This window comes from Spermophilus citellus, assembly GCF_964194105.1.
Source record: "Spermophilus citellus genome assembly, chromosome: 11".
NCBI classification, from domain to species: domain Eukaryota; kingdom Metazoa; phylum Chordata; class Mammalia; order Rodentia; family Sciuridae; genus Spermophilus; species Spermophilus citellus.
This window is the reverse complement of record NC_138192.1, coordinates 76,703,964-76,726,469: the sequence shown is the minus strand read 5'-3', so window position 1 is coordinate 76,726,469 and position 22,506 is coordinate 76,703,964. Positions and strand designations below refer to the sequence as shown.

The 22,506-nt window shown below is 39.0% G+C and overlaps 1 protein-coding gene across 3 annotated transcripts in view; it reads right to left on the bottom strand.

Annotated features, from left to right (window-relative positions):
• CDCA7 (cell division cycle associated 7) overlaps positions 1–22,266 on the bottom strand; it is a 445,263-nt gene extending 422,997 nt beyond the window's left edge. The window contains exons 1-10 of one of the 3 annotated variants that reach the window (XM_081262238.1): positions 22,129–22,266; positions 18,844–18,966; positions 18,189–18,425; positions 16,040–16,294; positions 15,473–15,556; positions 14,551–14,754; positions 14,039–14,176; positions 13,271–13,420; positions 12,710–12,846; positions 11,396–12,182 (exon numbers count right to left, since the gene is read on the bottom strand). In XM_081262238.1, coding sequence (XP_081118364.1) covers positions 12,152–12,182; positions 12,710–12,846; positions 13,271–13,420; positions 14,039–14,176; positions 14,551–14,754; positions 15,473–15,556; positions 16,040–16,294; positions 18,189–18,425; positions 18,844–18,966; positions 22,129–22,149 — 1,380 coding nt within the window. In that variant the 5' untranslated portion in view covers positions 22,150–22,266 and the 3' untranslated portion in view covers positions 11,396–12,151. Of the gene's footprint in view, positions 1–11,395; positions 12,183–12,709; positions 12,847–13,270; positions 13,421–14,038; positions 14,177–14,550; positions 14,755–15,472; positions 15,557–16,039; positions 16,295–18,188; positions 18,426–18,843; positions 18,967–22,128 lie in introns of those variants that run through there. The other 2 variants (XM_081262240.1, XM_081262239.1) reach the window with 2 other exon arrangements.
• Between the last annotated feature and the right edge of the window lie 240 nt (positions 22,267–22,506).

Here is a 22,506-nt window from a genome sequence, read left to right as displayed (position 1 = left end):
ATTTACTTCCTCTTGTTCTTTAGAACCATCTTAGAGATAGGGCTCCAAAGACTATATTGATAGGATAAAATATAAATATTATCACACTTAATCACAGAAAAATAAAGAGGTGCCAGAGGTTGTTGCAGAAGTGGAGAAGAGAGGTCAGGAGATCAGTGGATAGTTTCTCAAGTTGAGAAATCAAGAAATATTGGAAAGAAATATTATTTAAGATATCGAGATTACTCCTTGAAAGATAAAATCTTAAGTTAAAAGTGGTTGCCAGGGCCTGGAGATGTAGCTCAGGGGTAGAGCACTTGTCTGGTGTGCCTGAGGTTCTGGGTTGGATCCCCCACACTACAAATTAAATAAATAAAAAATGCTCTCCCTCAGGATAGTAGGATTGGGGTTCTAGAGAAACAAGTAAAGGAGTAGATTCTTTTCATTTTTTCTTTTTTTCCACATTTTTTAAAATTGGTGCATTATAGTTTTTTTAAAAAATATTTATTTTTTAGGTATAGTTGGACACAATATCTTTATTTCACTTATTTATTTTTATGTGGTCCCACACGTGCAAGGCAACTGCTCTACTGCTGAGCCACAACCCCAGACCCAATGCATTATAGTTTTACAAAATGATGGGATTTGCTGTTACTTATTCATACATGCACACTATTTGATTGTTTTAACCAAATATGTGCACTTCTTTAATTTAATTAAAAAAAAAAAAAAAACTTTAAAAATGATCCATGAGGGGCTGGGGATATAGCTCAGTTGGTAGAGAGCTTGCCTTGTATGCACAAGGCCCTGAGTTCAATCCCCAGTACTACCAAAAAAAAAAAAAAAAAGAACAAAGAAATTTAAATAAATTACTATTGCTTCTTATTTTATAGTGTATTTAAATTGATTTTCCTAATAGTGAGTCATTATTACATAACTCAAATGTAAAAAAATGGGAGGGATGATAAAATTATACTGATTATAATCTTAAAAATAATAACAATACTTATGTTTAATACCCACGAGTAACCAAATTCTTAACTGTGTTGATTTGTGAGTAGCAGGATTATGGGTGATTTTAATTATTAAATTCCAATTTTCTATAAGAAGTAACTAAAAGATATTTTACAAACTTTAAAATATACTGAACAAAAATAAAATAATGATAAATTTAAACATAATGAAAATAGGCTTATTTCCCATTTTGCTCTTTTTTCCTCTTCCTCAACATTTCAGTCAGCATGGTCAAATGGAATTTTATCTGTGGTTAGTTTCTTGTCAGTGTTGCAGTGCCTGCATCACTGTGGGTAAGACTAAGTAGGGCAGTAATAATCTTCAGCATTTACAAAGACAGAGGGTCACTGAGTGGCTGAAAAACGCAAAGAATTAGCAAAAATCCTCAGGAATGCACTGGTGAGAAAACAGTCCCTCAAAAATAATAGTAACATCAATATGCAAAATGAGCTGTATGTCTAGAAATAAGCAATGAACAATCTGAAAGTGAAATTAGGAAAACAATTCCAGCATCAAAAAGAATAAAATCTTTAGGAATAAATTTAACCAAAGACATTCAAGACATGCATAGTGGAAACTATAAAGCATTGTTGAAAGAAATTAAAGAACACCTAAATAAATGGAAAGACATCTGTGTTCATGGACTGGAAAATTTAATGTTGTTAAGAAGGCAATATTCCCTCTATGGAACTACAGATTCAGTGCAGTCTCTATCAAAACTCCAATTTCCATTTTTTGTAGAAAAGAACAAATTGATCTTAAAATTTTTAAGGTATTGCAAAGGACCCCAAATAGCCGAATCAATCTTGAAAAAAAGAAAACTGGGTGGATCATCCTTCCCAATTTTACAACTTACTTCAAAACTATAGACCAAACTATCCTATGTACATATATGAATAAACCATAAAGAATTTTACCTTCATGTATATCTATAATAAACTAAAAAAGTACTGATATTGGCATAACAACAGACATAAAGACTAATGAAATAGAATTGGGAACCCAAGGGGTTGGGGTTGTGGCTCAGTGGTAGAGTGCTCACTTAGTATGCATGAGGCACTGGGTTTGATCCTCAACACCACATAAATATAAAATAAATATATTGTGTCAACCTAAAAAAACTAAAAAATGTTTTTAAAAAATTGGGAACCCAGTAATAAATTCTTACAGCAATGTTCAATTAATTTTCAACAAGAGTGCCAAGATCATTCAATGGGGGAAAGAATAGACTTTTTAACAAATGGTGCTGGGACAATTGGTTATCCATACACACAAAAATCAAGTTCAATCCCTTGTCCACACAATATACAAAAGTTAACTAAAAACAGGATCCAAAATCAACATACAAAAATCAATAGCTTTCCTATACATCAATAATGAATATGTTGAAAAAGAAATCAGGAAAACAATCCCATTTACATTAGCCTCAAACAAAACAAAACAAAAACCTAGGAATAAATCCAACCAAGGAGGTGAAAGACCTCTACAATGAAAACAATATAACACTAAATAAAGAAACTAAAGGAGACAATAGAAGATAAAAAGATTTCTCCATGTTCATGCATAATCAGAACGAATATCGTTAAAAGGGCCATCGGGGGCTGGGGCTCAGCGGTAGCGCTCTTGCCTGACATGTGTGAGGCACTGGGTTCGAGCCTCAGCACCACATATAAATAAATGAAATAAACATCTATCAACAACTTAAAAATTTATTTTTAAAAAAAGGGGGCCATTCACATGGGCTGGGATTTTTAGCTCAGTAGTAGAACACCTGCCTAGCATGTAAATCACTGGGTTCGAGCCTCAGCACCACATAAAAATAAATAAAGTTATTGTGTCTGTCTACAATTAAAAAAAAAAAAAGAGGAAAAAAAAAAGGCCACCTACAGATTCAATGAAACCCTCATCAAAATACCAATGATATTCTTCACAGAACTAGAAAAGATAGTCCTAAAATTCATTTGGAAGAATAAAAGATCCCATATAGCCAGAGCAATTCTAAACAAACAAAGCAATGCTGTAGGCATCACAATACCAACTTCAAATTATACTCCACAACTATAGTAACAAAAACTTGGTACTGGCATAAAAACAGACATATAGACCAATGGTACAGAATAGGAGACACGAGACAAATCCACATAAATGCAGTCATCTGATCCTTAACAAAGAAGCCAAAAACATACTGTTATGGTTTAGATGTGGTGTCCCCCAAAAGTTTATGCAATACAAGAAGGTTCAGAGGAGAAATGATTGGGTTGTAAGAGTCTTAATCCAACCAGTGAATTAACCCCCTGAGAGGGATTGAGTGGTAACTGTAGTAGGGTGTGGCTGGAGGAGGTGGAAATTGGGGCATGGTTTGGGGATATGTATTTGTATCTGGCTAGTGGAGTCCATCATGATGTGAGCTGCTTCCCTCTGCCACACTCTTCCGCCATGATGTTCTGCTTCACATGGAGCCCAGAGGAATGGAGACGGCCTTCTATGGACTAAGACCTCTGAAACTATGGCTCCCAAATAAACTTTTCTTCCTTTAAAATTGTTCTGGTCAGATTTTTTAGTCACAGCAGCGAAAAAGCTGACTAAAACATACATTGGAGGAAAGAGCCTTTTAAACAAATGGTGCTGGAACAACTGGTAATCCCTATGTAGAAGAATTAGACTACATCCTTATCTCTCACTCTTCCCAAAAGTCAATTCTAAATGGATCAAAGACCTAGGATTTAGAGCAGAAATTTTGCAACTATTAAAAGAAAATGTAGGACCAATTCTCCAACATTTAGGTTCAGGCAAAAATTTCCTCAATGGGATCCTTAAAATTTAGGAAATAGTACCAAGAATTAATTAATAGCTTCTGTACAAAAAAGAAAACAATTAAGAATGTGAAGAAAACTTACAGAATGCAAGAAGATCTTTGCTAGCTACTCTTCTGACAGAGGACTAATATCCAGAATATATACAGAACTAAAAAAACTTACCACCCAAAAAACAAGTAGTCCAGTCAGTAAATGGGCAAAGCAACTAAACATACACTTACTCAAAGAAGAAACACAAATGGTCAACAAATATATGAAAACATCTTTGACATTTTTAGCAATCAGGGAAATGCAAATCAAAACTGTACCGAACTGGGCATGATAGGTAGTTCAAGCCTGTAATCCCAGCAGCTCAGGAGGCTGAGACAGGAGGATCGTGAGTTCAAAGCCAGCCTCAGCAATGGTGAGGTGCTAAGCAACTCAGTGAGACCCTGTCTCTAAATGAAAAACGCAAAATAGGGCTGGGGATGTGGCTCAGTGGTCGAGTTTCCCTGAGTTCAACACCAGTACCAAATAATAATAATAATAATAACAACAACAACAACTATACCAAGATTTCATCTCAATCCAATTAGTATGGCAGCCATTGAGAATACAAACAATAATAAATTCTAGAGAGGATATGGGGGGAAAGGAATACTTTTACACTGTTGGTGAAACTGTAAATTTGTACAACTGCTATAGAAATAAGTATGAGGGCTGGGATTGTGGCTCAGTGGTAGAGCGCTTGCCTAGCATGTGCGAGGCCCCGGGTTCGATCCTCAGCACCACATAAGAATAAATAAAATATATTGTGTCCAACTACAACTAAAGAATAAATATTAAAAAAAAGAAAGAAAGAAGTATGAAGTTTCCTCAAAAGAGTAGGAATAGAAGCACCATATGACCCAACTATATCACTCCTTGATATTTTTCCGAAAGAATTAAAGTCATCATAATATAATGATATATAGTAACACAATTTACAATAGCCAAATGATGGTATCAGCCTAGGTGCCCACTGATAGACAAATGGCTAACAGAAATGTGGTATATATACAGAATGGAGTTTTATTCAGTCATAAGGAAGAATGAAATTATGTCATTTTTCAGGAAAATGGATGGAACTTGAGAGTATTATGTTAAGCCAAATAAGCCAAACTCAGAAAGTCAAAGGTTGTATGTTTTCTTTCATATGTGGATGCTAGAGAGGAAAAAAGGAAAAACAATTTGCCAGGAGATCTCTTGAAAATAAGAGAGAGACAAGTAGAATATGGAAAAGGACCATGGGGAGGGGAGAGAAGGAAAAGACAAATTTCTAGGGAACAATATTGACCAAATTACATCGTTTTACGCATGTCTGAATATATAAAACAAATTTCATTATTGTGTATAATTATATCAATAAAAATATGGAAAAAATGAGGAAATGATATTCCTGAATCTCTCAATTACTTGTAAAAAATTCACAATTTTGTACATTTTAAAATGGTTAAGATGGTAAACTTTGTTATGCAGATTTACTTTATATATATATATATTTTTTTAATTGTCAATGGACCTTTACTTTATTTATTTACATGTGATACCAAGAATCAAACCCAGTAACTCACAGATGCTGGGCAAGCGCTCTCCCACTGAGCTATAATCCCAGCCCTTTGCTTTAGTTTTTTTAAAAGTTAAGGAAAAATAATAAAATAACAAATGAAAAACAATAGGCAGAGACCTAGCAAGCCTGATACTGTTTCCAAAGCCCAGTTGTCTGTGAAACAAACTAGGTTGCAACAGAACCTCTGCCTTACCATTTCCTAAGCTCTCCATTTCCTAAGAGTCCCACATCTCGCCTGCTAAAATCATTAATAGAGTTCTTCATGTCTGTCCTAATCATCCCGCCGACAGATAAAATTTAGTTAATATCCTTTTCTCCCTCCCCAACATTGAAAAGTAAGATAAATAGAATCTATCTCCATAATTTCACTTAGTCATTTAGTTCAGTAGCATCTGTTTATCATGATTTATAAGAATTTGGCTGGCAATGAGAGTTGCAGGATGCATTTGCATAAAGGAATTTTATTTACATATTTTTCCTCCTTGAGCACTAGGATGCTCAAAATGGCCATGTCTTGGAGACTCGAGCAAGCTCCAGTGGTGATTATTACTTTGCTAATATGCAATGGTCATTAAGAAGTGAAAAACATTTACAGCTATTCAATTTAAAAGACAAACTCGAGGATCAGTCTATTAAAGTAACCAAATAAAAATAAGAGATAACCAAAATACGGATTCCTGTTGCTATTGCTTGCCCATGAAGCATGAACTTAACTTCCTTAGCAGAAGCTCACAAAGCAGACTGTCTTTTGAGTGGCCAGGGAAGAGAGAAAAGCAGTCTTCACGGGTATTTATTTCTTTTGCAACTCTGAAGCTAAATTCCATGTTCATATAAGGAAGTGTATTCAGAATTCTTTCTGCAATATTCTTTGTATGATAACCTTTATTATGCTTATCTCTCCTCTACATATTACATAAAAGAGGAGAAAAGAATACCGTGCTATGCCACCATGCATTTGAAAAGCAAGAGGAGGATACAATAATACATATGTTTTTGCTTAGATTTTACAAAATCAAAATACAAATCATAAAAATGATTTTTAAAGTGATTACCTATAGAACGAGAGAATGCTCCAGGTTTGGGCCAGGGATATGATTGACTCCGCTAAAAACACCTTATTTGGGGTCAGGCACAATGCCACATATCAGGAATCCCAGATTTTGCGGAGGCTGAGGCAGGAGGAACACAAATTCTAGGCCAGCCTGGGCAATGAACTAAGACCCTGTCACTAGATAAAAAATAAAGAGAGCTGGGGATGTAGCTCAGTGGTAGACCGCCCTTGGGTTCAATTCCCAGTACCACAAAAACAAAAATTAAAAACCAACTTATTTTATAGACTTGACTTCAGAAATGTGTATCTGTTTAAGATGCATTACCTTATAAGACAAAACAAAATCCTAACATTTAAAAAATTAAATATTTAAAAAAAAATAGATACTGGAATATAAACAAATCATGTGTTATAACTTATTATTATTACTTTTTTTAAAGAGAGAGAGAAGTTTTTAATATTTATTTTTTAGTTTTCGGCGGACACAACATCTTTGTTTGTATGAGGTGCTGAGGATGGAACCCAGGCCACATCCATGCCAGGCGAGCGGGGGCTACCGCTTGAGCCACATCCCCAGCCCCCCAAAATTAAATCTTTAAAATCAAAAGCCAAAAGGGGCTGGGGTTGTGGCTCAGCAGTAGAGTATTTGCCTGCATGTGAGAGGTGCAGGGTTCGATCCTCAGCACCATATAAAAATTTAAAAAGCCAACAATTTAATCTAAACATGTATCAAGTTGGCTTAACTACATAAAGAGGGACTATTTAAATGATTTTAACATACAGTTAAGTTGACTGTATCTAGAATTTACACTAAGGACCAAAAAAAATGTTTTAAGTAAAAATATTAATCTTTTTAGTAATAACAATGGTATTACAATTCAGAAATTATATATATGTATATATAGCAATATAACTATTAATATATTTATGTAAACATACTAATATATAACCAGATGCACATGAGTATGCAGATAAATAATGGATTATTGAATTGTTTTGTTTTACAGTACTGAGGATTGAACCCAGAAGCACTCTACCACTGAGCTATATCCACAGCCCTTTAAATTTTTTTTTTTTTTTAATATTGAGACAGTTCTTGCTGAATTGCTGAAGCTGGATTCCAGCTTGCAATCCTCCTGCCTCATCTTCCCAACTACCTGAGATCACTGTCACTGCACCCATCGAGGAATAGGTTTTAAAAACAAAGGGCTTTGGGGGCTGGGATTGTGGCTCAGCGGTAGAGCGCTCGCCTAGTACGGGCGCGACCTGGGTTCGATTCTCAGCACCACATTAAAAAAAATAAAATAAAGGCATTGTGTTGTGTCCATCTACAAAAAAGATTCTCTCTTAAAAAATAAAAAAAAAGGGGGGGGGGCTTTGGAGAAATGGTTTGGAGCAGAAAATACATAAGGTCTTCTTGCCTAGAACCGGAAAACAAACAAAAAGCTATTAAAGACCTCTGAGGCCAAATCTTAGTGCTGAAGAAGTTGTACACATAGTATAAATGCCACCATATACAAAAAAAAAAAAAAAAAAAATGCAAGGAGGGCTGTAGATGGTATTCAGTGGTAGAGCGTTTGCCTAGCATGTGTGAGGCTCTGAGTTCAATTCCCAAAACTGCAAAATAATTAAAAAAAAAAAAAAAACTAGTGCTAGTATTAGTGGATTTTTGTCATCTCCCTTTTACCTCACTCGTTCTTTCATCAGCTGGATATCTTACTAGATAAAGGCCTCTCCTTGGAACAAATCCATTTCTCTACAAATTCCTAACTCCCTCCTGCCTCTCCAAGCTGGTGCCATCTTGCTTTGTCTCATAGCCAACAGCTCCTAGTCATTTCTGCCCTCTGCTTTCCTTCTTCCTTCTCCAATCTTGTAGGTCTCTAAAGAGCCCTCTTCTGGATGTTCATGCCTGTAGTTTAAAAACCTCAGGGGTTTCTAGCATCTATGCTGGATGATCCTATAACCTCATTTCTGTCCATCCCACTCCCTCACTCCTGAGCCTGCTCTCCATCCACCTTTACCTCCAGCACAAGCCCTTGGTCCTTATGAGCCCTGTGGCTACCTAGTCCCTTTGCAGTGGGGTTTCTCAGCCAGGCTTGACCTAGCACCCAAAGGACCTTGCTCTCCTACACAACAGGATCAACACTCTCCTCTGCATTTTCTACTCCTGCTAAGGCAAGCTCCATTTGCTTAAATAGATAAAGTCCTCTCCCTGATATCCAGTTCAGTCAGCTCTGCCACTTCAGTTGTATAATGTTGGGCATTTTTCTCAACTTTTCTATATTTACTTCCTCATCCTGCAGACACCTGATAAATGTTTGGTTAACACTGACATAAAATAACCTGTGCTCATTTTTTTTTTAATTGAGAACTTGTTCTTTTCAGTACCTAATATTTTTCCCCAAAAAAGCACTGAACTTTAATTTCATTCTGTTTGTAAAAGACCAAATTTCCTACCTTCCTTCAGGGAGTAGCTCCTTTTCTTCTAAAAGCAAAAAGCACCATGAAAGTTCTTAGTCTCTTCAGAGTAAGCGGCGACGAAACGAAATGGTAGCCACCACCTCTACCTCCATGAAGAGCTCGTGGAGCACAGCTGTCACGTACCTCCTTTCACATCCACTGTTCAAACTCTATTTTTACAAATCTGATGGTGTGGAGCTCTGCAATGGGACCTGTAGGTTCCAGTCAAGGCCAAGACAAAGCAATTGACCTGAGGTTTCCTTATTGTTAAATTTAGTTACCACAAAGTCCATGGCTGAGAGCCAGTCCCACGTATGCAAAGCTGAGGCAGAATCACTTGAGCCCAGGATTTCAAGGTCAACCTAAGAGACCACACCTTTAAAACAAAAGGAAAATCCCACAAAGAAATCCATATATTCATCCAAGATTGAAAAGGCCTGATAAGAAAACACTTGTTTTCTTTCCTTCATCCCCCTTAGGACATTATTTTTAGATTTTTACCTTAGTTCCTCTACTAGACAAAATCTTTTAACACCTAAAATTTTCCAAACAGGCTGGGGATGTAGCTCAGTAGAATATGGGCTTGGCCAGGAACAAGGTTCTGGGTTCAAATCCCCAGCACCACACAGACACAGACTCCAAATAAGTACCAATTTGCATAACCTCTAAACACTTAAAGCTTCCCAATTACATCTCTAACACGGTTGAATTACAATTTAAGATTCCAAGAATTTATGAAGAAATATAATTTAGTTTTACAACTTCTTTTGGCTTGGTCTTCTCTCCAGGTGTGTATAAGTAAATATAGCTTTTCACACAGTATGGTGTAGGACATGGTCAGCTTTTTATGTAAAGCTCCAGGGTATAAATATTTTAGGTTTTGAGAACAATGCCTGTCCCCCCACCTTTTTTTTTTTTTTTTAAGACAGCAAACCTTTAAAAATGTGGGGGGGAAAGGGGAATTGCACGGAAGAAGGAAGGAGACCCTCATCGTTATACAGATTACATGTATGATGATGTGAGGGAAAAGGAAAAAAAAATAAGTGTGTCACATTAGATTGGGTAGAGAGAAGTGATGGGAGGGGAGGGGAGGGGAGGAGAAGGGGGGATAGGAAGGACAACAGAATAAAATAGACACTAGTATTGCTGTATGTATATGTGACTGCATGACCAATGTGATTCTGCAATCTGTACACTCAGAACGAGAAATTATACCCCATTTGATTCAAATGTATGATATGCCAAGATCATTGTACTGTCATGTGTAACTAATTAAAACAAATTAAATTTTGTAAAGAAAGTTAAAAAAAAAAAAAAAGACAGCAACCCTTTAAAAATGTGTGGGGAAAAAAATTACATATGCACCATTATAGCAAGATCAGACCCAGGCTGTGGTTTGCCAATCCCTGATCTAAAGAACTGGGTTATTCAAGCTTTTAGATCAGTACTTTTGTGTCTTCTGGTACTCAAGTCCTGGAACAGGCCTCAGGGAACAGCAAACATTTAATATTCAAATGATTGATAAAAGCAGCCAAGTATTGCAAAATCACCATTAGTTCCTGGGGCAGCATATAATAAAGGAAAAAAATAATACTGTGTAATTTCCTGAGAGCATATTGTGTTCAATCAGGTGACATGGTTGCCTTAGTCCACTTTCTGATCACAGGTACTGGTCACATCACCAAGAAAGACACTGCTCAAGAGAGGGTGGCCCTTAACCTTCAGAAACAAGCCAAGAGGGAAACTTCTAAAGTAAAGTTTAAATGACATTTGTGTAAATATGAGGAAGACATTATTTAAAAAAAAAAAAAGACATTTTATGACAAAATGTTTTACTATTAAAATAAAAAACCTTTGTATAAAAGTATTACAGATCAAAAGCTATATTTACACTTATTGATTCAAAGTCCAATTAAGCATCAAACTCTGAAAGGGTACAGCAACAGGCTACACATGAATACACTGGACACACAAACACTTAAAAATTCCACTTCTACCATATAATGATTTATGTGAAAGGAAAGAAAAAGACAAAATCTTTTTTAACAACCCAAATTTTCCAAACAACAGGCTGGGGATGTAGTTCAGTGGAATATGGGCTTGGCCAGGAACAAGGTTCTGGGTTCTAATCCCCAGCACCACACAGACAGACTCCAAGTAAGTACCAATTTGCATAACCTCTAAACATTTAAAGCTTCCCAATTACATATCTAATAAGGCTGAATTACAATTTAAGATTCCAAGAAATCTGCCCAGAAACTACAATGGCAGAGATACCAAGTTCAAAAACCATTGAAAGTTATTTGTCTCTGAAAAGGCACTTCTCATTGTTATAAAAAAAAAAAAAAAAAAAAATGCTTAAAACCTGAAAACAATCCCTGGACACAGCAACACCCAGGGATAAAATAAGAAACTGCAAAGAACAATGGTCTAGTTATTATCAAGTTTCTAAAAACTTTTACAGCAAGAATTTATATCAGACTACTCTGAGGTTTCCCCATCCTAAATTCCCAGAATTTCTCTTAAGACAATTGTATTAAGTAGTGAAGTGTCATGTTGCCCACAGACCTTTGGAAGATTGTAAACAGGATGCACCACTTCACTTTAGGGTGGAAGAAATCAGAGGCAACAAAGTCTGAACTGTGACAAGTTATATAGTAACCACAATACATGCTGGTATTCTCATGAGAGGCATTCACAGTAATATACTTCATTTCCCAACAATTCCTAGTTTTTCCACATTGTTCTAAGATTTTCATGCCTTGATTCTGTTAAAAATGTCAATTAGTGTGAACATTAAAGTCATAACCATTGTTTTTGTGTATAAACAAGTCAGAGGGCTGCTCTCTGGAACTCGACAGAACAGTTAGTATTTTTATACCGTGTTTTTAAGTGCTCAGGGTTTATGGGTAGATTTCAGGGCTATTTCAACACCAATTAAATCAAATATGCTGTTAAAACTCTGATTTAAAAAGAATTCTGAAACTAAGTGACTAGAGAAGACTCCTGGAAAAAGAGAGAGGGGCTATGTGATGGGGTCCAGGGGAAGCAGAGGAGAAACTACAGGAGGGTGAAGTGTAACTAGCCACATGTCTCCCGTGATGTTCCAGAAATATGTGCCAGTCTAATGAGATGAATTTGACTGAGTTTCCCATAAGGCAGACTGATCATCAAGACTCTTAATGACAAAACCGAGAACTTTAAGGGCGGTGCGAGAAGCAGAAGGCCAGCATCTGGTGGGTATTACGCTTGCATTTCAAATTCCTGTTTCAGGCTGTGAAAGAGAAAGGGGAACATATTAGGATATAGTCCGTGACCTAAGAATTCTCTTTTGAAAGCCAAATTCAACTGTTAAAACATGTTTTGAGTTATATAACACATATATGGTCAAGTACATACATCAAGTGTTTAACCTGAACTTTACACACTGGCCACCCAGTCACTACAACCCAGATTAAGATATACCGTTTCCAGGCCAGGGATATAGCTCAGTTGGTAGAGTGCTTGCCTCGAATGCACAGGGTTCAATCCCCAGCACCATCCCCCCCAAAAAAACCCAATATACCCTTTTTAACACTACCTATACACCCATTATAGTCTGGTTTTGGTGATGCTGGGGATCAAACCCAGGGTCTTGCACATGAGGTAACCATTTCTAACCCTGAGCTATATTCCCCGACCCTCCTTGGTTCATATTTTCTTTTTGTATTAAGATCTTTTTTGTATTATGGATCTTTGTATTAAGATCCATAAACGAATCCAAGATTCAGGTGTGGAAGAAAGACAAATAACTGCCATTACCTTTTCAAGTAATCATGAACATTCCCAAAGCCATGATACTTGGCTAAATACACAAGGACCCCAGTTGCACACCGTCCATCTCGTTGGCGGCAGAAGCTGCAGTTGCAGATTCCTCGACAAGGTGGGCAATGCCAGTTCTGAAAGAGCATTGTGTAAAAACACCATGAAATTAAGCCTTACTTTCCCCATACTTATCTACTCCATTTTATTTCATCTTTTTATTTAATGTGGGTATCATCAATCCATTTTTTAGATTAAAAGAAGTCATAAAACAGCTAATATGCATGAGTCATGCCCATTGTTTCCTTAAAAAATTCAGGAAAGACAGTTACACAACTTCCAGGAATAAATAGGGTCAACTTTCTCTGAATAGCTGGGTCTGAGCACTCTGGATGGGGCTCGTACCTGTGCAGCACTAACACTGAATTAATCTGACTCCCCCAAAAGAGCATCTCAAAACTCTAGGGCCTCAATCCTTTCCTACTACCCTTCTTCTGGCTTTATCAGCTTGTGGCTGACCTTCAAGCCCCCATGACCAACCCCTTTCTCCAAGGCACCTACTGGATTTAGCAAAGCATCCTTGACCTCTTCACCATAACGGTTTCGAAGGCAGGGACCACAGAACTGGCCTCGAATGCCCCAGCAGTCTGGGTTTCTGCAGTTTGTTTTGGTATCAATGGTTTTCTGTCGGCATTGATGACAAGTAGATCCCTACCAATAAAGAGTAAATAAGACACGAAAACACAGCTTTATGTAGAGAAATATCCTTGGGGCTAGGGTTGTGGCTCAGTGGTAGAGCGCTTGCCTAGCATGAGTGAGGCACTGGATTCGATCCTCACATTTTGTCTTTGAATCTTATTTCATATCTCTATACGTAGGTATATGCCAGGGCACAAAAAGTATCTCAAGCAGGATGATTGGCAGGTGCAATAGTTCTTATAATTAAAACGTTTTTTTTTTTTTTTTTGAGCTAGAAACATAGCATTTGAACACTTGCCTATTATTAATATGCACATGGCCCTGGGTTCAATCCTTAACATAGTTAAAAAAAAAAAATCCAGCTCCAATATGTTTTTATCTTTAACATACCCACCACTGTATCACCCACATGTATATGTGTCCATGTACACAATAGATACACAATAAATGTGTCAAATAAATAAATTTCTAAGATTTGCCACTACTTCATATTTACCAGGAAGATAATTCAAGTGACAGAGGGCATCCCTCATGTCCACACCTTTAGAACATGAGCACCACTCTAGGGACAGAAGCTGTCCCTCCTCTCATGGATATTTACATTTTCAAATATAATTCAGAGGCTCTCACCAGTGAACGGTTATATATCTTCTCTCGAGAGTTGCTGCAGATGTTCTCCAACTCATCCTCTGTGATTTCTTCCACTGGGCGAATTATATGCGGAAGGGTCATGGATCCTGGGCGCCGACTTCTGGGCGTATCATCATCCTGAGAAACAAGAAGCATGAAACAGAGTTCCTTACTGGCTCTCTCCAGTTTTGAATCTTCAGATACTTGATTTGTAATTTCTGTACAGAAAATTCAACCTGAAAAATGCCTCTTGCTCATGGAGAGCGGGCAAGTTGTAAGTTTAGTGTACGGATAACTGGACAACATTATGGAAATGATTCCTACAATCAGAAAAGCAGAACTACCTCTCATCTGCTAATGCAATCAAGTAAGTTTATGTGACATTAACAATTATGGATGGTTCATGAAAAACATTTAAATTGTATCATAATTGGTGTTGAGGCCGTGTGTGTTCACGAAACAGGGCCGACAGAAGAAAAACAGAAGAATGAGTACCAATTTGGAGAACTCACGTTCATGTATCCATCCACAGTCTTCCTCTTTCTCACCAGCATAAACTTATCATCTTCCTCTTCTTCCTCCTCCTCTTCAGTGGGAAGAGCACTAAGGGACCCCAGGATCCGGGACCTTGACCTAGTCAGAGGACGAGCCCTCCGGTCAGGGTTCCTCCTGGAAGCCACACCTGGGAATGTACGCCTTCGGGGTGTCTTTGACTGCTGAAAAATACATGCAGAAGGCACCCATTCATTCCATAACAAAAAGAGGCAACCCTTTGGAAAAATGTCACATTACATAGAGAATGAGCCCCCAAATCCATATTATGGTCTTTGGAATTTTAAGCCCATTTTCTCTCAAATCAGTCTATATATTACTCTACTTAATGAAAAAAAAAAAAACTTACCTCCTGTTCCAACAAAAATTTCTCTCTGATTCCGCCTGAACTCTAAACCCACACTCTACATTGCGTAGAGTGTTTGGTTTCCTTCTCCCCTTCCTTGTTGGCTGCCCTTCCTCCTCCTCATGGGAGTCAGTATAAAGCAGACTTTTCTTTTGTTATCACAGTTGTCTGAGCTTCATTTTCAGGAAACCATCATACATGATATTGGGCCATGAGCTGATAAACTTTTTCCCCTCACTCTTGGATTTTAAATACATCAATCACCCATCTACCATGAAGGAGAAATGTGCTAAAGCTGAAACAAGCCTTTAATCCTCACCATGCTGAAGGGCTTTGCCTAACTGGGAAGGAGGGAAATAGCCACTCTAAAAGGGTATGAGCTCCACAGGCAGTAGGAGCTGTAATCCAGAGCTACCAAAAAGAGTCTTCTAGTTACCCTTTGACCATCTAGAAGACCAAATAGGAAACTGCATTTTAAAATCTCACACAAATCTGTCCTAGGCTTGCCCAAAACAATACTACAAACAAGGACTTACATTTACTGATCTTGGGCCTGGGAGAGAACGTCTTCCAGGGAAGGAACCAGGGAAGCTTTCTAATTCTGACATGAGTTTTGCAAGCTAAAAAGGGAAGAAATTAAATAGAAATTCTTGGTTAAAATAAGTGCTGAAGGGGCTGGGGATAGCTCAGTTGGGAGAGTGCTTGTTTTGCATGCACAAGGCCCTGGGTTCAATCCCCAGCAACACACACACACACACAAAAACAAACAAACAAACAAAAAAACCCTGAAAATGAGCAACTTATTTGTGAAAACTACACTAGCAGCTTTAAGTCAACAAATTCAAAAAGAGTTTCTGATGTCACCTCTGTGCTTAATAGATTTTAAAAGAAGCAGTTTGAGGGGAAAAAAATTGGGGGGGGAAGGGAATACATGAGATTGTACCCAGAGCCATGCGCCTGCCAAGACTGCTCTATCACTGGGCTATATCCCCCATCATGAAGACTTCACAGCTACACAGAAAATAAAGAAACGAGTCTAAGTAACAAATTGCTTAGAGAAAAGTTGGAAAGTTAGTTCTGACATGTTCAAAATTATTACATACCATTGCTTTGTTCTGCTTTATATTTAAAGCCCTTTTCTCAAGAAAGTTCATGCCACTTTCATCTTCTGAATCAGAAATGGAATCAATAGTGAAATTCTCTGAGGGCTTGGGGGGTGCCACTTTTTTGTTGGCTGCACTCCTGGTGTTTCGTGCTGGGAACTTCATCGCCACCCTGAGAGGTCCAGAAAGTTTGTACTGGCTGCGGGTCCTGTACTGGCTGCGGGTCTTACAGCCTTCCCGGTTTGCCTGCGATCTCTAGTTAATGAGAGCAATTGAGTCATTAATCACTTGATGGCCAGACAAGCTGCATCAGTGTGAGTATAAAATCACTTCTGAACAAAAGACACTTTAACAAACAAAATATAAATGAACTGACAGCGCTGGGTAACAAAATCAAGAATTGCTCAAGTAAATGGAACAATCTGATTATAGTTTGGCTACATGTAGCTTATCTGGGACACACTGTTCTCAATCTGTGCTTTATAGGCTCCTGGATGGTTCAGAGTCAGTTTTTAAAATGTGAAAACTCCTGCTCTTTTTCATTTCTTTAAAAAAAAAAATTCTTTCTGCATTTAAATAGAATTCTTGGAGGAACAACTGTATTCTCTCATAAATGTGGTTTCAATCCTTATGGCAATACATTAAACTATATTAAGATGTCTTAATTCTCTGTCCACTTTTTTTGGGGGGAGGGTGATAGGAATGGAACACAGGTGTGCTCTACCACTGAGATACATTCTCAGCCCTTTTTTATTTGTTTGTTACTAGAGCTTGAACCCAGGGACACTTTACCACTGAGCTACATCCCAGCTTTTTGTTGTTCTTATTTAGTTTTAAGACATAGACCTGATAAGCTGCTTAACACCTTGCTAAATTGCTAAGGCTGGATTCGAACTTGCCATCCTCCTTTCTCAGCCTCCCAAATCACTGGGATTATAGGCATGCAGCTTCTTCTTTTATTTAATTGAGACAGGGTCTTACATCACCTCACCTGGCTCAAACATTTAATGAGCTACGGGTGTGGCTCAGTGGGAGAGTGCACACTCAGCATGCATGACGCTCTGTGTTCAAACCCCAGCACCAACAAATAAATATTTCTCAAAGCCCAACAAACAGTTCTTAGTACTATTCATGGATAGAGAGAACACTAAACAAAAATCTTTCATGAATCCTTAGCACTTTTAATCAATAGACATTATATTAATCACAAGAGGTAGTGTCTATAAAAAACTGAAACATTGAGCACAAATTATTCAGGGCATTGACAACAGGTCACATCCAGATTTACAGAATGGTCCCTGTGATAAAATGTTCCTAAGTGCCAAGGTAGCTCAACATCACTTATTAGAGCAAACACATACTAGGATGAATAGACAGTGATAAAACAGTCATGGGGCAAGCGCTGTCACTCAGTGCTACTCAAGTGGTGACCCACAGGCAGTGGACCCATCTCAGACCACAGTGAGCTGAAGAGCATGCACCTGATTCTAATAACACACCTTCCTTTGGAAAAAGTCTCTGGGACAAGAAAATGTTTGCAGAATTACATGGTGTGCTCAGGGTATGGGGTCAAGTAGAGAAGCAGCAGCATCAGTCTGAGCAAGGTGACAGAGCTTAAAGAGGACAGAACAAGCACAGGAAAAGACTATCCAGTTGCAAATTCAGAAGCAGAAAGGATTCTACTTGTCCTTGTATGCACTTGAGCTCTTGTATAGAGTCCTCACACATTCTCGGGATTCAGGTAATAATCTAACTCTGGAAACTAGCTATTATCAAAGGCCTGATCTCTGCCAGGTATAGGGCTGGGCACCTGCATGTAAATGTCAATGTAGCTGATCTTTAGGATGTGTGTATTTCCTCTGACTAGGTTGGATCTCTGTGACAATGAGAATTGGGAGGTTGGCCAACTTTAGTTTACAAGTTTCTAAGATTGTCAGGCCCTACAAAATGTTTTTAGACTTCAAAGTAGGACTACATTAGAAAAACTGCTTTAAGACATGAAGAAAATACTCAAAATTTTAAAAAGGTCAACAAAATCTTCTGGCATGACTAAAGGGAAAAATCATAAGAAAAAAAAATTTTCAAAAAAGCAAGTGTGTCATGCCTCTAAAATCTTACTTCTTGACATTGGTGAAACTCTCAAACTCACCATTCCATCTTGTATCTCACTCTCTGAGAAACCGCAAAATGATTCATCATCAGAGTCGGCATGAAAAATACTGGCCAGTTTGTTAGTGACATCTGGCCTTGGTTTCTGTAAAAATCCACAATGGTCTAACACATCTTGCACCTCACTTTCTGAAAAGCCGCAGAAAGATTCATTATCAGAGTCCTCATAAAAAACATTTGCCAGTTCTTCACTGATATCTGACCTGAATTTAGGTTTCTGTAAAATAAATAAATAAATGTGGTTGTACATTTTTTTTTCTTTTTCAAGAACCAATTTTCCATAAACCGTGCAGAGAGCAAATCACATTTACAAGTGCACTACAAGAGAATAGCTTTTGTTACAAAGAAAAATGGTTCTGAGGTTTACAAATGATTTCTAAGTTGTTATGGCAAATCATCAGGCATGTTAGGTTAGGCGACATTTCAAAAGGATAGAATAAGTAGCTAATCTATCTCCAACAATTACTACCTAGAACCACAGCAAAAAGTGAAATGAAATTACAGTGCATACTGTATTTTCATAACGGCTGTATAGAAATGTAGGCAAAAAGCAAGCAGTTTTAATCACGCACAAAGCATTTGGGGCATTTTGAGCACTGCAGACTCAATTCTGTTTATTCTCAGGCAGCACTTACCGTGTTTGCAAAATTATCAGAAGCAAAGCTGTCACAACTGTCATCAGAGGATGACGAGGTTTCCATGGAAATCAACTTCATATATCTGAATTTCTTTAAGTTCTTTACTCTGAGATCCTTTTGCTGCAAATGGAAATGGCAATACTATTAAGTGGATGTTTACTATAGTATCCAACTAAAGACATCACTTTTGAGTTTAGTAGGTTTAAACAGCAAAGTAGGTATGTCCATTTCTCATACTATACAGAGAAAAAGGAAGATTTGCAATTGCTATAAATATCTTCAAAACCAGGTCAAATTCTACCTTATCCCTTTGGAGACAATTTTAGTGATATTTATCAATTCATTCAAACATCTTCTGAGCTACCTCTTCCCAACCTTAAATGCCCAAGTTCTTAGCATTATAATGAGCCTGGGAGCTTAATGCTAAACTTTTAAAATCCAACCTCACTTTTAATTTCAAAAGTACAAAATGCCTGAGCAGATTTTTCTCCCTCAGCCAAAATCAAGCTAATGAGGTCTTTTTTGATGTAAGCTTTAGGCTCTGTACTGTGATGCTAATTTTCCAAACTATGAAAATCAGTCAGGACCTCTACTTCAAGATGGCAGGCTTCCCAACAGGCCGAATTCCCATCAGGAGTATGATTTCAGCACAAGTCCTTACAAATCAAATGGTATAAGAAATCAAGCCTTAGGGGCTGGGGCTATAGCTCAGTGGTAAAGTGCTTGCCTCACATGTGTGAGGCACTGGGTTTGAGCCTCACGACCACACATAAAATAAATAAAGATACTGTGTGTTCATCTACAACTCAATATATATTTTTTTTAAAAAATCAAGTTATAGTTCAACTAGCACTCCAAACCTACCTGATTCTATTTTAGCACTCTATTACCATAGATTGTCAGTTGGTAGAATGCTCATCTCACAAGCACAAGACCGTGGGTTCAATCCCCAGCACCACTCAAGTACTTTAGGGCTGGGGGTAGAGCACTTGCCTGGCAAACAGGAGGCCCTGAGTTAGATAGTCTGGGAGGGCAGGGGACTTGAGGGTCTTTTTTTGTTTTTTAAAGTCCTTTGATAACATGCAAATTATTGGTAAATATGAAAACGCTTCATTCATTCAATGAACAGTCTTGCATTGTTCATGAGAAAACACAACTGGGATCTATCTTTTGTAAAAAGAGTAGTCATTTCTGCCATTTCTTAGTCTTTATCGAGACTTAAGCATTGCTTTAGTTTCTATGCTTCTATTTTCTTTCCGTAAGACCATGGAATAACAATTGAGTCCTTACACCCAAATCTTTGAAAGTCAACTTTGCTATCTCACAAAACAATGCTAAGATGTGAGGTGTCAGGTGAATCAAAAGAACATTCTTTTTTTTTTTTAGAGAGACAGAGAGAGAGAGAAAGAGAGAGAGAGAGAGAGAATTTTTAATATTTATTTTTTAGTTTTCGGCAGACACAACGTCTTTGTATGTGGTGCTGAGGATCCAACCCAGGCCGCATGCAAGACGAGCGCGCTACCGCTTGAGCCACATCCCCAGCCCCGAACATTCTTTTTTTAAAAAAAATATTTTTATATGCAGTGCTGAGAATCGAACCCAGGACCTCACATATGCTAGGCAAGTGTTCCACCACTGAGCCACACCCCCAGTCATGGAAAGAACATTCTTGATCACCTTCACTCCACATTCCACATTTCAGTCTCTTGCAAATTACTGGCAAGAATTTCCATAGTAATTTCCCTATGCCCCTAAGAGAATGCCATTCAATCCTCTTAGGAAGTTTCTGTCTTTTGACCTTTTAGCAAGGTAGGAAAACATGGTAACAGGCAGAGCTACAAAATATAAAAGGTTACATGTAAATGTATACAATTCATGTTAGGAGCGGAAAGGTATCTCAAAAACCCCTCCCCCAATTTTCAGCGGAAGCAATTCATGGCCCCAGGAAGGTGGAAAAGACTGCCCAAGATCACAGGGCTGGAAAAACTCAAAAGTCTGCAATCTCTTAAAACAGCAGTGCTCTATGCATTACTTCAGGGATTCTCACCAATCTACCTGCAAGCCATGAGAGGCCCAAGGCAGCCTCAAGGGAAGCATTTTACTGGAGCTGTCATGGAAAGACAAGCGAAGATTTAACAAGTCAGCGCGTGCCAAGAGTTATTTACCTGGCAAATGTACTTTTGGAGGAAAAGACAGAGACAGAGCAAATGGTCATGAGAGACATGAACTTTTCTGGCAAGCAGAACAACTAATACCCATTTATACTGGGTTTTGTATTTCATACCAGGCACTAAGTCCGCTTTAAGTCTTTGCAACAAAGGTGCTATCGTTACTTTCACTAAACAAATGAGGAAACTAAAACTCAGAGGGTATTACTCAAATCACAGGGTGACCCAAACACCAACCCAGTTAAATCAGATTCAAAGATCAGCTAACACGTGGCTTTCTTCATTCTGGAAGCCCGAGCCCTGTGCCACCCGGCCTAAGGCCAGGCTGAAACCACGCCCCCTCCCACCCATCCCAGCCTCCCCCACGTGGCTCCTTAACCCCTGCTATTTATTTTAAGCAGTCATTCTCTTCCTTTCCACCCAACCCCCACTCTACTATCCGCTTCCTGGGCAGGCCTACATTCTGGCTTCCGTTAGAGCAAACAGTAACGTTCCATTGAGTGCAACTCGCTACTGCGAATTGAGGTTGGGAGGTGAGAAAAGAAAGTGAGGAATGAGTAAATGGTCGCAAATGGTTTGGATTATCCAGGCCTTAAACTGCAATTAACCACTACCTGGGACAAACGAAACAAAACTTCTCCCGTATACAACCCAACTTCTAAAAAGATGCGTTTGCAAGATGCTCAGCAGTTAGAAGCAGCCACCGAGGATGCGCATCCCACGGCCACCCACTGGCCCAAGAGCTGCGTACAGGAGAGACCTGGGCTGGCGGCTGCCGTGCGTGTGCCCCGAGTCTGGCCAGTCCCCGGCCTCTGGCGGGCACACGTGCATCTCGGGCACACGTGCCGAGGCTCCCCAGCGTGGCCAACCATCCTACAAACAGCTCTCTTCTCCGCAACTATCCGCACGCCGGTGCGCATGCTGGCGGGTTTGCCACTGGCCCTAAATTCCCCCAGCTGCACAAAAATCCAAGACTTGCCCAAAAGGGCGACGCCCAGGGCGACCACCAGTTGATAAGCACACTCCGCGGCGGACTCGGGGGGTGTAGCCTCCAGCCCGCTCGCGTCCAGCCCCCATCGCACCCGCCCCTCAGGTTCGCCCGCCCAGCCCTCACCAGCACGCGGCGACCCTTCATGCTGGCGGCGGGCACTCAGGATGTGCTCCGAGCCGGGTGAGCCGAGCAGCCACGCGCCGCGGTCCTACAGAGGAGCTGCAGAGGGAGCCGAGCTGCTGGCAGGAGGGGCACTCAAACCTGGGCTCGGAGGGGCGGGGCTCGGGCCGGCTTTCCCGCGTTGTAGTGCAGGTCCTGCAAGGTTAGCTAACAACCCGACCGGGCGCGAGATCTACTCAAGCCCAGATAAAAAACCTTGGCCCTCCATATATTCTGAGCTCAAAGAATAGCCTTGGTGACTCCTAAAATTACCTTTGAAAAAGTGACTGTTTGGGAACTGTGAGGACGATGCTCTCTACACAGCTACACGGTCCTGAGCGA